We start from the raw sequence: 15499 nt of genomic DNA on the forward strand, positions 1-15499 counted from the left end.
TTTGCTTAATTTGAAATTATAATCCCGTTTTTTAAAATATATTTTAATAATGGGCAAGAAATCTTCAAAAATACTAATGTTCTATTGTGCGAAATATTTTGTCTGCTTGAGTAAAAATCACTGAGTTATTAGTAAAAAATTTAAAAAGATTAATTCAGTAGTCCACATATTAGCTGAGGTAAAACCATGTGCATTTATTTCAACTGCATTTTAGAATTATTTAAGCATAAAATTTAATATGTTGACTGTAATAAATTCAGTCATACAAGTGCAAGTCTCCAACTATAATGTATTCATGGCAAGATTATTAAAAAAGGTACCAGTAAATCATAAGACGGAGCATGTCCATTTGATCTTTATTGAAGTATACAGAAGGTTCTCTTTAGAAATCAAATATGAGAATGGAGATATGGCCAAACGTAAAATCTATCAAATTCAGTGAAAACTGTCTGACTTTAAATAGTAGCTGTAAGAATGACCAATATATATTCTGTTACAACTGCCCTCACTCTACAAGTAAAAAAAAAATAATAAACATTCAGTAAACATTCTTTCCTAAGGTAGCGTCCCTTATATAACAGTGATTTATCCATTCTTGTATACATAACTTTTAAACATACCAATCAGTGGTTCTCACAATTGGAAAATAAAAGCACAAAAAAGTTTACACTCTTGTACAGGTAAATAAAAGATCATCTTGAATTAAACTGTATATCCTGAAGGGCATATTAGAGTTTCAATTTCTTTACCTATTACATAATTAGCTTCTTAGATACAAATATTGACATATTTGGCTTGTGCTTCAAAGCCTTGTGTGTCTATCAAGTCCATGTCAACATAGCTCATAATTTGAAGTCACTTGGGAGGTCTTTACTGCTGCTTGGTTTGACTTGCTCGTGCAAGAGAGTGTCCTCAATACTAGTCATGGCACTGCATCTCTCGTCAGGATCATCCACATCTGGATCTAAGCCTTCAGGGCAGGGGAGTTTCTGAAGCTCTTCCCGCAGCTGAGCTGTGTGACGCTGTGCACAGAAACATAGATAGGAAAGGTTCCCTTTCACAGCAGTTTGAGTTTGAGACCTCATTACAGTAAAATCATTATACATTTCATATGGTGATAATAGCCAAGGCTGGTTTGCTATTTGCCTGCTAAAATTACGGACTAACAGAAGTTGTACAGAAATGAACAAAAACCAGTCCCATTGAACTGGGTGGGATTTATTTCTCAGGACTGTATTAAAAGAGAATAATACGGAGACTGATTATCTCACAAACCAAGAGGCAGACCTTAAAGAAATTTACTGTAGCCACCTTCAACTGGTGGGGTCTAGGAGAAGAGCCTTTACTCCCGCCCACTGGAATCTTACCATCAGTGGTAAAATCTAGCCCCACCCTCCTGGCCTTCCAGAAGGGCCTCAAAACTGGCTCTTCCATAATATTTAGTCAGGGAAACGTGACCAAAACACAACAAGTTTTCATGGCTCCTGTTAGCATGGGTGGAAAAATATATCCTATTGATGTTCAGCATTATTAATCACTATTGGGAGAAAGGAAAAGGAAACATGGAGCTAAATTAAGACTATAGTAGCCAGTTCCACTCATAAAGATAAATGACAGGAACATCTTGAATACAGAAAGGTCTGGTTTAGAGAAAGGTTGTACAATTTAACTGATATTTTACAATGTTTTCTAAGCCAAAAGGAAGAAGAAAAAGACAATAAAAAGAATTCAATCTGACAACAGTTTTAGTATGCATAAGGTCTAATTTTTAAGGAACTTCCTACTTTAATATATTCATTCACTCACTCAATCACTTTTGGTGAAGATAGCCACGAATGCATATGATTTTAGCTTCTTACCTTTAGAGCTGCAGCATGATGAGACATAGTTCTGCCTACCCGTTTATCGCTGCTGTACTGCTGTATATCTGCTATCCACTCCTCACACTGAGCCATTATCTCTATCCTCTTCAAGTAGAAGTGTTTATGTATAACCTAAACACAAAAAAAGAATAGGAGCAGAAATAAGAATTAGCTATTAATGCATAGTTTTGAATTATCAAAGTGTTTAATATATACAGATCTAATATATCCATGTGTCCATCCTATGCATTAAGAGCAATTAACAGCTTCACAACGCTTGTGATGTTCATGAACATGGAAGAAACTGCTTCATTTCCTAACTTCATCAGGCAAATGCAGTGGGAAAAGATATTGCACTGGTTTTAAAGCACTGATATGCTGATGTGATGAAAATGTTTTTTTGATATAAACAACTATCTAAATAGGAAATTAGTTAAGAGCTCCTTAACAATCTTGAGAATTGAAGTAAATAATTAAATTGGTTTAACTAATTGGTTTGAATAATTACACTGTTCCAAAAAATTCTCACATAAACGTATAAGAAGGCTTATCTTATAAAATAAGAACAAATACAACTGTTTTGTTACGAAAATATAATTCTGTACACTATTTACATTTACATTTGTTTTGTTTAGCAATTTTCAAAAGGTGTGAGTTTACCATACATGAACCTGAGTATCTCAGAATATTTTCTATTTACCAATTTGCCCTATATGACCTTTAATATCTGAGTCTCTGTGGATCAATGGATGCTGATGCAAATTTATTCTCACATGGGGTGGAGGGAGAGCAACCATGTGGCTTGATTTTTTACTTTTTTGGGTCAACAAAAATCAGTTTGGTCTAGTGGTTAAAGCACCGGCCTAGAAAGCAAGAGACAGTGAGTTCAAGTCCTGTCTTAGTCATGAAAACCATGTGGGTGATCTTGGGCCGGTCACTCTTTCTTAACCCGACTCACTTCACAGGGTTCTTGCGGTGGGGAAAATAAGAGGAGGAAGGTTGTCGCCTTAAGTTACTTGTAAAAATAATAAAGATGGGATATAAATAAATAATAAAAAGCTCCATAATGAGTAGACTTGAGTGGGCTCACATTCTTAGCTAAATTTTCTTTACTGTATTTTAATCTGATGTTAAAGTTTTATTATAGATTAAAAAATTGTTAAATGGATTTTAATATGTTGAATTGTGAGTTACTTCTCCTATTTTTTTTCCATTTACAGTACCAGCATTCAACTGAGAGGATTTTAAAGAACTGAAAGGAAAGGAGTTCTTTATTGAATTTCATGCAGTTTTAGTGTATCAAATTAAAAAAAAATTAAAATTACATTTAACTAGGAGCATGAAGTAGCCTTAGACACTTGTTCTACATTTAATATATAAAGTCTTGATAATCAATTACATGAAAAAGAGAGATGCTTCTATTCTATTCATGATAGATCCTGGTGCCTCAGAATTGATAGAAATGCAATAATTGATATGAAATCATCTTTCTATTATTGTTCTATTGTTTTTATTTTTGTTAGTGTTTGTATTTGGTTTTCATTCTATATTATTCATCCAAAGTCCCAATCTGATAGATGAATGGTCATATATGATAATTAAATAAATGAGTAAATAAAGAACCCCAAATATAACTCCTACTGGCTTTAAGTACAGTTGAAATCATTCATGGTTTAAAAACAACCTCTCTGAATATTATTTACAATTGATTAAGATTACAAAATATATAAGAAAATTTGCTAAGAAAATGGGAAGGTTTAGGAACATGTAGTTTTGTGGTACAATTCTCAAGCCTTAAATTGAAGGAATGCGGGCACTCTATGCACTGATCTATTTATGTTTCTGTTAGGTTAATTTAATGCTACTATTGACAAATTTCATTCCAAGGAACCAATTAGGATTTTCAAGTAAAATATGCCAATAGATCTATCCATTAACTGCACGCAATACTTTAGAAAATTTTTGCAAAAAACACTTGGCAATAATTATTACTGTATATACTATGTCAGAAACAAAAATCACAAGGAGTTAACTAAGCACTAATGTATTACAATAGTGGGGGTAATATGACCGATAGACAATGAGAGATAGACTCATATATAATCTTAAACAAGGCCAGATCTATGCATGATTTATTTTGGCTCCAAATGGAAGCTTGTAAGGTCACTTCCAAGTTTGGCAGTAAGTAAAGAAGTGTACAGATAATAAGAAGAGAACAGGAGCCAACTATGTATTTCATTGGAATTGTCTTAAATATTTCATGGCCTTAAAAAGTGGAAGCTAGTGGTCTGGCTTGTTTTCATTGTATTTTAAGTACCAAAGCCCTTTTCTGTGCAATGTTCAACTCACCACTTTTTTAATTATAAAACAGTAATTCAGTTTCTACTGCCAACTTCTACAATTGCAAATGCTTTAGGAATGCTACTCCCAACAAAGCAAGTAAAGCAGAGGAAACTTCAAGGAACTGAAGGATTTAATTCTTACTTTGTTTAGGATTTAATTCTTACTTTGTTTAGGATTTAATTCTTACTTTGTTTAGCAAAAACATAATTGGCCTCCTAATCTCAAAAAATAAGATATTCCTATTGCTTTCTTTGAATGTATTCTTTCTTTAGAATGTCCTCTAAACTCGTATGCATAATTTGATATGGGACACTGAGCAATCAAATAAAATGAAAAAAAATTAGTGTTCTTAATTTAAAATGTTTTCCCATAAGATGACTTTTAAATTTGCAGGGAGAAATATTACGTCTTTGATTCAATTTTTCAAATGTACATATTTTTCAATTGTACAAATAAGGTCATTGCAGAAATGATATAAATTGTTGGCAATGATATAATTTATTTATTTAGATTTAGACGTCTGAGTGCAAAATGACTCTGGGTAGCTCACAATATAAAAACAAGCAACAATATAAAAAATAAAAACACGTAATACATATAAGTAAACAAAAATGAATCCATCCAAAGAATACACTATATATACAAATATCTACAAGCTGAGGATTCCACATCTACCCATCCCCAAGCCCTGGGAGAATAGCTAGTTCTTTAAAACAAATATTTATGAATAATTGGCACCCCCACAATTAGTATATTAAAATGAGGTTTCACTTTATATAATAGAAATTTGCAGAACTATTTTTAGTTTGCAGATCTACTTTTCTTTGTGTACAATTACTCTTGTAGGGAAAATGGAAGAGGTGTGTATTATTATGAAAAATAGTGTTTTAGTAAATTCACACATCAATGTACAGGTAATTCTCAAAGTAAAAACCATTCAAAATTATGACGATGCTGAGCAAAGGAACTTACAAACCAGCCTGAAACACCTGCAGCAGCTCACCCCCCCTCTGCATTCTGCCCCCAATGGGTCCCTACAGGTTTTGAGTCTACTTCTTGTCCTGTTAGGTTCCCATAGGTCTTGAGTCTATTCCCCACGCTGTTGTGTGAATGAATACTACTTCTTGAGGAACAACAAGAAAAGTATGACTGGTAGGCTTAGCAAAGGCATCTAGTTGAGCAGTGCATGAGAAATGGAATGATGGCTTCTTAATCTATATGCCTTATCTCCATGATAAAGTATTTTAGGTCATATCCTTAGCTAGGTTACATTATTGTGCAATAGAAGACCATTAGATTTACAACAATTAGATAATCTAGAAAACTACAAACACAAACCTCTTTAAAACATGGAGAAGGATTTCTGATTTGTTCAAGCATTGCCCATTTAACAGTTGCTTGCCGTATATTTCCATCATATTCTCTGGAACTCTGCGTGCCGCTTGGAGTTCCTCTAGATCTTTCGTAGCCTGGTTCATTGAAATAGGGCTCTGCAACTAAAATGAGCGATTGCACAGAGACCAGTACCTATAGATAGAAAAACAAATATTTATGAATAATTGGCACCCCCACAATTAGTATATTAAAATGAGGTTTCACTTTATATAATAGAAATTTGCAGAACTATTTTTAGTTTGCAGATCTACTTTTCTTTGTGTACAATTACTCTTGTAGGGAAAATGGAAGAGGTGTGTATTATTATGAAAAATAGTTTTTTAGTAAATTCACACATCAATGTACAGGTAATTCTCAAAGTAAAAACCATTCAAAATTATGACGATGCTGAGCAAAGGAACTTACAAACCAGCCTGAAACACCTGCAGCAGCTCACCCCCCTCTGCATTCTGCCCCCAATGGGTCCCTACAGGTTTTGAGTCTACTTCTTGTCCTGTTAGGTTCCCATAGGTCTTGAGTCTATTCCCCACACTGTTGTGTGAATGAATACTACTTCTTGAGGAACAACAAGAAAAGTATGACTGGTAGGCTTAGCAAAGGCATCTAGTTGAGCAGTGCATGAGAAATGGAATGATGGCTTCTTAATCTATATGCCTTATCTCCATGATAAAGTATTTTAGGTCATATCCTTAGCTAGGTTACATTATTGTGCAATAGAAGACCATTAGATTTACAACAATTAGATAATCTAGAAAACTACAAACACAAACCTCTTTAAAACATGGAGAAGGATTTCTGATTTGTTCAAGCATTGCCCATTTAACAGTTGCTTGCCGTATATTTCCATCATATTCTCTGGAACTCTGCGTGCCGCTTGGAGTTCCTCTAGATCTTTCGTAGCCTGGTTCATTGAAATAGGGCTCTGCAACTAAAATGAGCGATTGCACAGAGACCAGTACCTATAGATAGAAAAAGAAATGTTTTATGTAGGCCAACATTAGAATTAATGAAAACATAAGAATAACTGAAATGTTCCATTAACATTGCCCCTTTGCAGGAATCGAGTCATGTTAACAAAATGATACTCTGTTCAGCTTAAGTGCTTATGCATATATGAACAGAGATACTCTGAACAGAGTATCATTTTGGTATCATAACACCTTACAAAGTGATAGTGTGCCTTTAAAATGTTTATAAAAGCCTCACAAAACAGTTGACTCTGTTCGTGAGAGGAGCACTTTGCTTGTGTTTTTGCCACTTTTTTTCTTGTCAATATAGATCCATTTCCATTTTTGTTTCTTAACATAAAACAATTAAATGATTAAATGTTTTGTGTTACAATTCAGTAAAGGTTTTCTTGTTCATCCACAAGCTCTTCCATATGCTGTTTGATAACCTACCGCAAACCATGGCTAAATATGTTTATGGTGGACATGAGTAACATGCATTTTGTAATCGAACACCTAGATTTAGCCATCTTAACGCAAACACTCTGCTTACCAGCTTCAATTCAAGGCATCTGGTGCTAGACTCAATGATGGAAAAATGAAAATATTCATGCAGTGATGTACTTGCTTTCTGACATTAGGTGCAAATGCTGTAGGGTTTGTATTGCAACATCACGAAGAAAGTGCATTGTGAAGTACTAATGAAGAAAAAGTTACATACTTGTAAAAAGCTCGATGTCTGGGGATTCCATTTTTCTTCTGGTCTTCCATGCCAGGTATTGAGTATACTTAAACAAACCTAAATATAAAAGATTTTGAACCATTTAGGACTCCAATCCTATAGGCTTCATAAATGCTATCACAAGCTTCTCGCCTGTCCAAAGCTGATGAGTGCTGTGTAATTTAAGAATCGGTAAAGTGACTTCCTCTGTCCTCAAGAGGTGACTGGTATATTATATAACCCACCATCATAGTCTTCTACTGAAAATAAACTCTGATATTATACATTGAATTCAGAAAAACAGTCAATGTACAGAGACTGGTTACTACTTACTGATGGATCTGAATATATTAATATACATATAACCCTAATAATAGTTAATGGGCCCCTCCCAGGCAATGGTATTTTATTTTACACAAAGCAAATTGTGATCTTAGAATATTTTTCATCCTACTAAATTAAAACTGTAGATGCCAACTTCACCAAGGATGACCAGCAGATTTGCTTTCATCACACTGGTCTCCAATGAGCTTAACAAACCATTTACCTTGCCATCATTGTATAGGTTTGGATTGAATCTCACACTGTGTCCTCCAGTTGTTTCCAGGTTGACAAGTGGAGGTGAATTAGGATAGTCTTGTGGAAAATACACATCAAATTCAAAACAGCCATTTGCATAAGGTGTGTCTGCTGGGCCAGTTATCAAAACCTTTTGAAAAAGTTAAATTCAGTTATACTTAAGAATCAAAGGAAACCAGATCACAATACAATTTGCCATAGAAATTACAACTGGTTAATTAGTTAATTTGTTTTTTCAAGCAATAGTCTTTGGCTAAATTTACCTTTACTCTTACTTCTGAATGGCTGTTTGGCTTCTTTCTCCCAAGTAGATTGGCATAGCCTCTTTTATCTGCAGCTAATAATAATCACTAGAGTTTTCACTTCTCTCTGGTTTTTTATTTCAATGACTTATCTCTTATGTTTCCTTTTTGCTCTTCTGTCATCTTTCCATTCATAAGGCCTGAAAAGTGAATTAACTAAACCAGCGGTTCTCAACCTGTGGGTCGGGACCCCGTTGGGGGTCGAATGACGATTTGCCAGGGGTCGCCTAAGACCATCGGAAATATGGGAAGTATACTTGCAAGTCAAAGAATCGCGCTCCAATGGTTGACTCCACAAGCCAGCTGCAGGCTCTTCAAATCGCTAGCCGAATTCGGCTTCAGGCGCGATGAATTAAAGAAGAAATCTTTGCTCTGATGTCTCTCTCTCAAGCCAGCTGCAATCACTCCCAATCGCTAGCCTAATCTGGCTTCAGGCGCGATAAACTTAATAGGGGAGGAGTCTCCGCTTTAATGCCTCCGTCCTCAAAGCAATTGCAAGCAGTTCAGATCTCTAGCCAATACGGCTTCAGGCGCGATAAATTCAAAACGAAAATAATTTTATGGTTGGGGTCGCCACATCGTGGGGAATTGTATTAAAGGGGTCGCAGCACTATAAAGGTTGAGAACCACTGAACTAAACTATCAAATTCCATCAGGTGGGAAAGAGATGTGTAGAAGTACTGGCCTAAATTGCCGCTTGCCACTTCCTGGGTCCAATGAATTCCACAAAATAAGTATCAATATTACTTAACTAGCATAATGGATATAAGTCTGGCTTTACCTTCATGATATCTAGTCTCTCCTCATCACAGCGGACAAAAACACTGGATGATGAAGAAAGTGGCAGTGATGTAGAAAGCGTTACAGCTTCTTGAGCAAGACGTCGGGCTCTAGCAGCACTGTTTGCATCAGTGGCATTTTTCACCTGAGACATGTAGTGGTAATTTACTTTAAACACAAGTTTCCCATCATCATCTTCAGAAACCATTTCAAAAGTATCTAAAAATAAAAAGGGTTACATTCTTACTTAGTAGAGCAAAACTGTATTTTAACTGGATAAAATAATTAAATTTAATAAAAACAAATCAATAAATAAAAATATTTTCACAAACAGTTCTGAAAGATTAAAATGTCAGTCCAAATTCCCTGCATTCATATCTACACTACCCCTGCATATTGTGTAATTTAAAACTGTGAAGTTATTCTACCTATGTATTTTTCCAGAACACAACAGTAATGATACGATAATAATTATAGGAGAAGGTGAGTAAATTATCATGTTAAGTTTAAGGATAGCTCTCCTGGTTTAGGACAAGATATTCCTTAGTCCAGCACTTTTCTCATAGTGGCCAGTCTGATACTTGTTGGTGCTCACAAGCAGGAAATAAAGACATACTCTTCTCTTGTAAATGTTAACTGTGCTAGTTTCTTTCTTTCTTTCTTTCTTTCTTTCTTTCTTTCTTTCTTTCTTTCTTTCTTTCTTTCTTCTTTCTTTCTTTCTCTCTCTCTCTCTCTCTCTCTCTCTCTCTCTCTCTCTCTCTCACACACACACACACACACACACACACACACACACACACACTTTATATGGCTGCCATCCTATATACATGACTCTGGGCAGTTAACAATTAAAAAAATAGAAACAAAGTAAAACAAAACCAGTGATCAAAAAGATAAACAATGCAAAAAGCATAAAATAGCAATAGTTTTCCTCAAACTGATACTGTTTCTGCCTCACTAACATTTATTCTTGGAAATGCCTCCCAAAATATATTTGCATAATGTTACTTTTCTTGCTTATTTCAAATTTATTTGTCAAAGTTGCGTTTCCCTTGAAAGTTTTGCTAGCACTCCTGATTTTCTCTTACTCCATTACAAGTACTAGATTTGTACTAAACTTCAGGTAATTATATCTAGAATTTTGGCAAAAATTTTTTTGGCAAATTTTAACTTATATGCACTTTTGGGGTAGGAGTTTTGGGTGGTTGCATCTTCTTGTATTGTCTAAATCATTAAACACATTCTGAAAGGACTAAAAGGAGTAATCATTTTTGTCAATCTTTATATAGATATTCCATTAAAATGTGTTTGAAAATTAAACCTCAAAGCAGCAAAAGCCACAAAGATGCCTTGGGGATTGTTTTTTATGCTATAATATAGATTATTTACTTACCAAACTGCAGTTTTTTCATTACAGCTACATATTTCTCTTCAAGAGATCTTAAAACTGACAATGGCTTGGGTTTCATTGCAGCTTTTTTAGAAGATTCAGCCAATTTTCTCTCTGTTGTAATGGTTACAACAAAACATATAACATTTTAGAAAGTACTGTTAAATTTATCTATAGTATTTCTTTACTGCAAAATTCAGAAGTATCATTTTGCATCATCAAAAACCAGGCTCATCCTAATTGTGGAGACACTATGCTGATGGCCCTAAAGTCAAACATAATGGCATTTCTTTAGCTTCAACTTTGTGCTTGGTCCTATTCTATCTGTGTCACAGGAATTTCTAAAGAGAAGCAAAAGCACAACAAATAAAAGCTTCAGTAGTTTTATATTAATAGCATAGTCTTCTTTGATGGATATTCTGGTCTCTAGCAAAGTTGTCCAGATGGAAGGAAGAAATATGTGTGTAAAGTGTGTGGCACAGTCTGTGGGCGGAGCCAAAAGGAATCAGCCTAGAGCTTGGATGTCAAACTCGTGGCATCACATTGCCATCATGTGACGTATGACATTTTTCCCTTTGCGGAGCTGGGGTGGGCATGGCCTGTGTATGACACATCCAGCCCATGGGCCGCCAGTTTGACACCCCTGGACTGGAGTCTCTACATTATCACAAATGGACACCAAACAGACATTTCTTAATTCCAACCTTTCTTGAATTCCCTTAATCCTCATCTAGTACCAAAATAATGCTAATGGTTAGTTGACTAGAATCCTGTGCATAGGCAATAAATCAGTTTAAATGGAACTTCATGTGTGGTCTTGATCTTCCACACCTGAGACATGTATGCAAAAGAACTTGGGATAATGTTTCATTTTTCTATGCCTCAGGAAGAATGAAAAAGTTCTTGCCCAGGTATATTTTTACACGTTAGTTAACATTTGATCATTTTTTAACATTTAAAAATGATTGCACGTTATTTTTTAATCTACTTGTCCATAGTTTTTTGGGGGGTTTTCCATTTCTGAACTCATTGTTACCTCAGTCTTGTTGAGAATTTGTATACTGCTAAAAGATGGAGTGCAAAAATTCAAGCTCATTTACCTTGATTAGCTTGACGCAAACTTGTTGTTGCAGCGTAAACAATTTCAGCAGTCCTTTGGATATCTGGTACCAAAAGAGTCAGCCCCTCTGGTTCTTGTTCTGAAGTCTCTGACTTTACTCCAGGTTTTGACTTGTCTTTTTTTGATCTACAGAATAGGTCAAAATTGGACAAGATTTAAAAAAAGAAAAACTTTGATAAAAGTGAAAGTATTTACAAAACATGCCTTAAATATAATGCTTTGAAAGGTTAACCAAGCGTGTGCCTTTAAAATGAGGAAACCATATAATAAAAATAAAATTTAATATGTAGAATTTGAACCACATTTTTCTTGAAACTGATAAACAGGACATCTCTAACAAAACAGCACTGAAGCAATAAAACTACATCTTTTGTAAGGCTTATGAGGCTACGTGAAAATTGTCCCTAGTTTTCCATATGTGTATGCATTGCACACTTCTGGTAGAACTGCTAATGAAACAAAATAGTTTGCCTACCTATGTACACACTGAGACAACTGGGAACAGATTTCAAAGCAGTAATTTAAGTATCTAAAGAACAAGGTTGTTAAAAAACTTCAAGCATAGGTGCTAAAAGTTTTGCAAAGCAGCTCTTTCTAAAATTTTGTATAGCCCCAACAAATGAAGGTGGTGTGTGTGTGTGTGTGTGTGTGTGCACAAACATGTATATATACAAATTGTATTTCCTTTTTACTCTATCCAAATTTTCTTTCCTTTTTTTTCCTATCAAGACAATGCTGATAAATAAAAGCTTCTTTAAATTCTAGCAAACTAAGTGTATAAAATCTATTTCAGAAACTAGAATAATTAGTATGCTGAATAAGCTAAGTTCCAAAACATGTGCATGGAATATTAGTGTAAATATCAGCATTTAAATTATATTCTGAGTACCTTGTGTCTGATTAATTTGACTACTTTTCTTCATTTATTTTTCTTACGTTCAACTCAGCTTGTCATTTAATTCTTAATAAAACTACTAGGCTGTGACTTTTCTTTCTTTTTTTACTGCTTTTTTACTGTTTTTACTGCTTTTATTGATCAGATTTTAATTTGCATTTCATCTACAGTCTAAAAAATAATATTTTTGTTCAACACAAAACCTTCTTCTGGTAAAAGCTTTTTATTATCTGGAGTCAGGAGAAATACGAATGATAATTTGATCTGATTTTCTTAATCCAACTTCTGGATTCTGGATATTTTTGTTGTATTTTCTTTATTCTGAATGCTTGCTTTAACATATAAATTTATTTTGTTCTTCTTGCTCTGAAGTATTTTTGTCTGGCCCCTTTTCTAGTTATTGTATAATTCATGGGACAGGCAAACATGTTCCCTTTTAATATTATTAATTTCTTTTTTTATTGTCCGATTATCATTTGAATTCTTTTATTTGTATTATATTCTAACTGTTCTTCTTACTAAATTTTTAAAAGACAATCTTTACCTTGACCCAGATTTTTGCACACTTTTCACTCTAAAACTTAATACAAGCTACTTTTCTATTATAACCTATATACCTCTTTGTTCTTCTGTTGGCAATAATGTTTTTCTCCATTATCAACATTATTTTCAAATTCTGTGCAATCAATGCAATAACTTTTCTGTTTTAACATATTCTACTCAAATTACTGCTATAATAATTTTTCATTATATTTTTTAATGTTTTCTGCTTGTATTATATTCTATTCTCAATGAGAAAGATGCTGACTACTTTTTCGTTTTTTTTCTACTGTATATTTTGGGGATTTATTTTATTTCTTTAGTTCTTTTATTAAAGATACTTTCCTATTTTTTTCCTTTAATGTTGGAGTTCCTCAAGGACTTACTTACGATGTTCTTTGGAAAGGTTGGACTCATTAATGACCTATTTATTTCTGAAGAACAATGACAAGATGTCACAAGTATCCTATGTCTGCATGAGTTCCATTATGAAAGAAAAAGAGGTTAGGAATGTGCCAACATGAATCTTGGTTTATTGGGTCTTATTCTTTTTGCTCAAATTTAATAATTAAGGTATAATTTTCAGCTGTCAAACATTAAGTCAGTTGAAATTTCTATATTCTATTTGCATATTCAATATTCAACACACATATATTAGCACAGTAAGAAACTGGGCATATAAGAATCAACAATTTCATTCTTTTTTCAATACATCCATAAATATTTGAAAAGATAAGTTCATAATGCTGAAAACTTTGAACATAATTTAAATCCAGCCATTGAAGAAATATACTGTTCAAAACTCACCACAGGATTCCTATTTACATCAGGTTTTAATTGTTCTAGAATCAACTTAGTTTTTTTTAAAAAATCTAGATGGAGGGGTCTTTTTTCTCCAATTCCTTTATGCTTTAAAACAAATTAAAAAATAGGTGTGGCTTGGTAAATATTGTAATACAACTGAAGCACCAACTATGAAGATAATACTTAATGTTTAGCATAATCCCAGGACATGAGCTCTTAGGTTAGAGCAGTGCTTCTCAATTATTTTCTGTCATGCCCCCCTAGGAAGAAGAAAACATTTTTCGCGCCCCCCGCGCGACTGTAAATAGTATCATTTATTGTTATGACAGTGTTTGCCGAGGTCAAACGCGCCCCCCTTTATGGAGCCTCGCGCCCCCCCTGGGGGCGCGCCCCACTATTTGAGAAGCACTGGGTTAGAGCAAGATGGATTTGCTTAAGAAAGTGTAGACAGTTGTCATGGTTATCGTCCCTATGAAGTGCAGTCCTTACTTAAAACATTAAATTTGGTTTCATAATTTTTGTCTTGACTTCTATCAATTCACTTGTTTTGTAATTCAGATAATTCTGAATTTTGGTGTGGTCATCTCAATTTATTAAATATTATTGTTTTAATGCATTCAAAATTTCTAGCATCTGTTGATTACAAAAAGAAATTTCCTAGAGTTATGCAGGGAACTTCTCAAATGTTCAGTTCTGTTTATTGATGTCTGTTTTTTTTGTATTTGTCATATGCTAACATTGGATAAATATACTAGGTATAGATTTCTGCCCATTACTATATATTAAACTGGATTATATCTTGCTTTTGTACAGAACGTTAACTTTGTTTTTTCTACACCTAACAAATTACCATGACTCAAATATTGAGGGGAAATTCAGGTTTTGGAACACTGCCAAAATTCTTGTCATTTTTGCCTAATGTTTCCTTTTACTTCACTGCATTGATCCCCTGCATTCTTGGTTTTAAAAGAGCTCTAGGTGGAGAGCTCTTTTAAAATTGGAAAGATTTTTTTTATGAGAAATTCCTACTTTTAATCAGAAGTGATGGTTGGAAGGAGAAAAGTCTCAACTGCTTGGGATTTATCACAGGTGGCAATGTTCTTTCCAGATTCTATTCTAATGGGAAATAGGGGTTTGTAACAGAAGTCATTAAAACCAATTTTTATGGGCCAAATTTGTTTTAAAATAAGAACAAACCAAACTTGTTCTTATTTAAAATTCTTCTGCTCTAAAGCATGGAAATAAATAGAGGTTCCCCTGCATTTGTTTGGGGAGTAGTTATATTATGCTATTCCTCTAAATCAATCTCAAGAAATACCTCAATCGATTAGTGTAAGTATCCACACATGTCTTCATTTTAGCTAACAGAGTTCCAACTGAAGCTTGGGATTCTAACTGTTCTTCTTCCTCTTCTCCATTTTCTCCAGTCAAGGGAAGCAACAATGGTACCATAGATGTGCACGAAGCAATGGCTCGGAGAAGTTCCAAAAGAGCTCTGTAGAGGGGGACATGCCTTGCCATATCCAAAACTAAGTGAAGAAAAGGAAGAAATATAATAAAATTCCAGCTATTTACATTTAAGTTAGATTCTATTTAGTTAATAAAAATATATATTTATAAAAATTTGCTGAAAAAAAGGCAAAATTAGAATGCTTTTGGTTGTTTTGAATAGCTGTAATTGTAAAATCAGAACTTTATTCATAAGACAGTATAGCGATTGACAGTATAAAAAGAAACCATCTAGAATAGAATAGAATAGAATAGAATAGAATAGAATAGAATAGAATAGAATAGAATAGAATTTTTATTGGCCAAGTGTGA

General features: G+C 33.9%; 1 protein-coding gene across 2 annotated transcripts in view; it reads right to left on the reverse strand.

Moving 5' to 3' along the window:
• Nucleotides 1-333: 333 nt before the first annotated feature.
• The window catches only part of BIRC6 (baculoviral IAP repeat containing 6), a 183436-nt gene continuing 168270 nt past the window's right edge, over nucleotides 334-15499 (reverse strand). For both annotated transcript variants that reach the window (XM_058164248.1, XM_058164240.1), the window contains exons 66-74: nucleotides 14997-15207; nucleotides 11420-11565; nucleotides 10323-10433; nucleotides 8931-9148; nucleotides 7816-7977; nucleotides 7269-7346; nucleotides 6371-6559; nucleotides 1860-1994; nucleotides 334-1022 (exon numbers count right to left, since the gene is read on the reverse strand). In XM_058164248.1, coding sequence (XP_058020231.1) covers nucleotides 843-1022; nucleotides 1860-1994; nucleotides 6371-6559; nucleotides 7269-7346; nucleotides 7816-7977; nucleotides 8931-9148; nucleotides 10323-10433; nucleotides 11420-11565; nucleotides 14997-15207 — 1430 coding nt within the window. In that variant the 3' untranslated portion in view covers nucleotides 334-842. The remainder of the gene's footprint in view (nucleotides 1023-1859; nucleotides 1995-6370; nucleotides 6560-7268; nucleotides 7347-7815; nucleotides 7978-8930; nucleotides 9149-10322; nucleotides 10434-11419; nucleotides 11566-14996; nucleotides 15208-15499) is intronic.

Source organism: Ahaetulla prasina, chromosome 1 (genome assembly GCF_028640845.1).
Source record: "Ahaetulla prasina isolate Xishuangbanna chromosome 1, ASM2864084v1, whole genome shotgun sequence".
Classification (NCBI taxonomy): domain Eukaryota; kingdom Metazoa; phylum Chordata; class Lepidosauria; order Squamata; family Colubridae; genus Ahaetulla; species Ahaetulla prasina.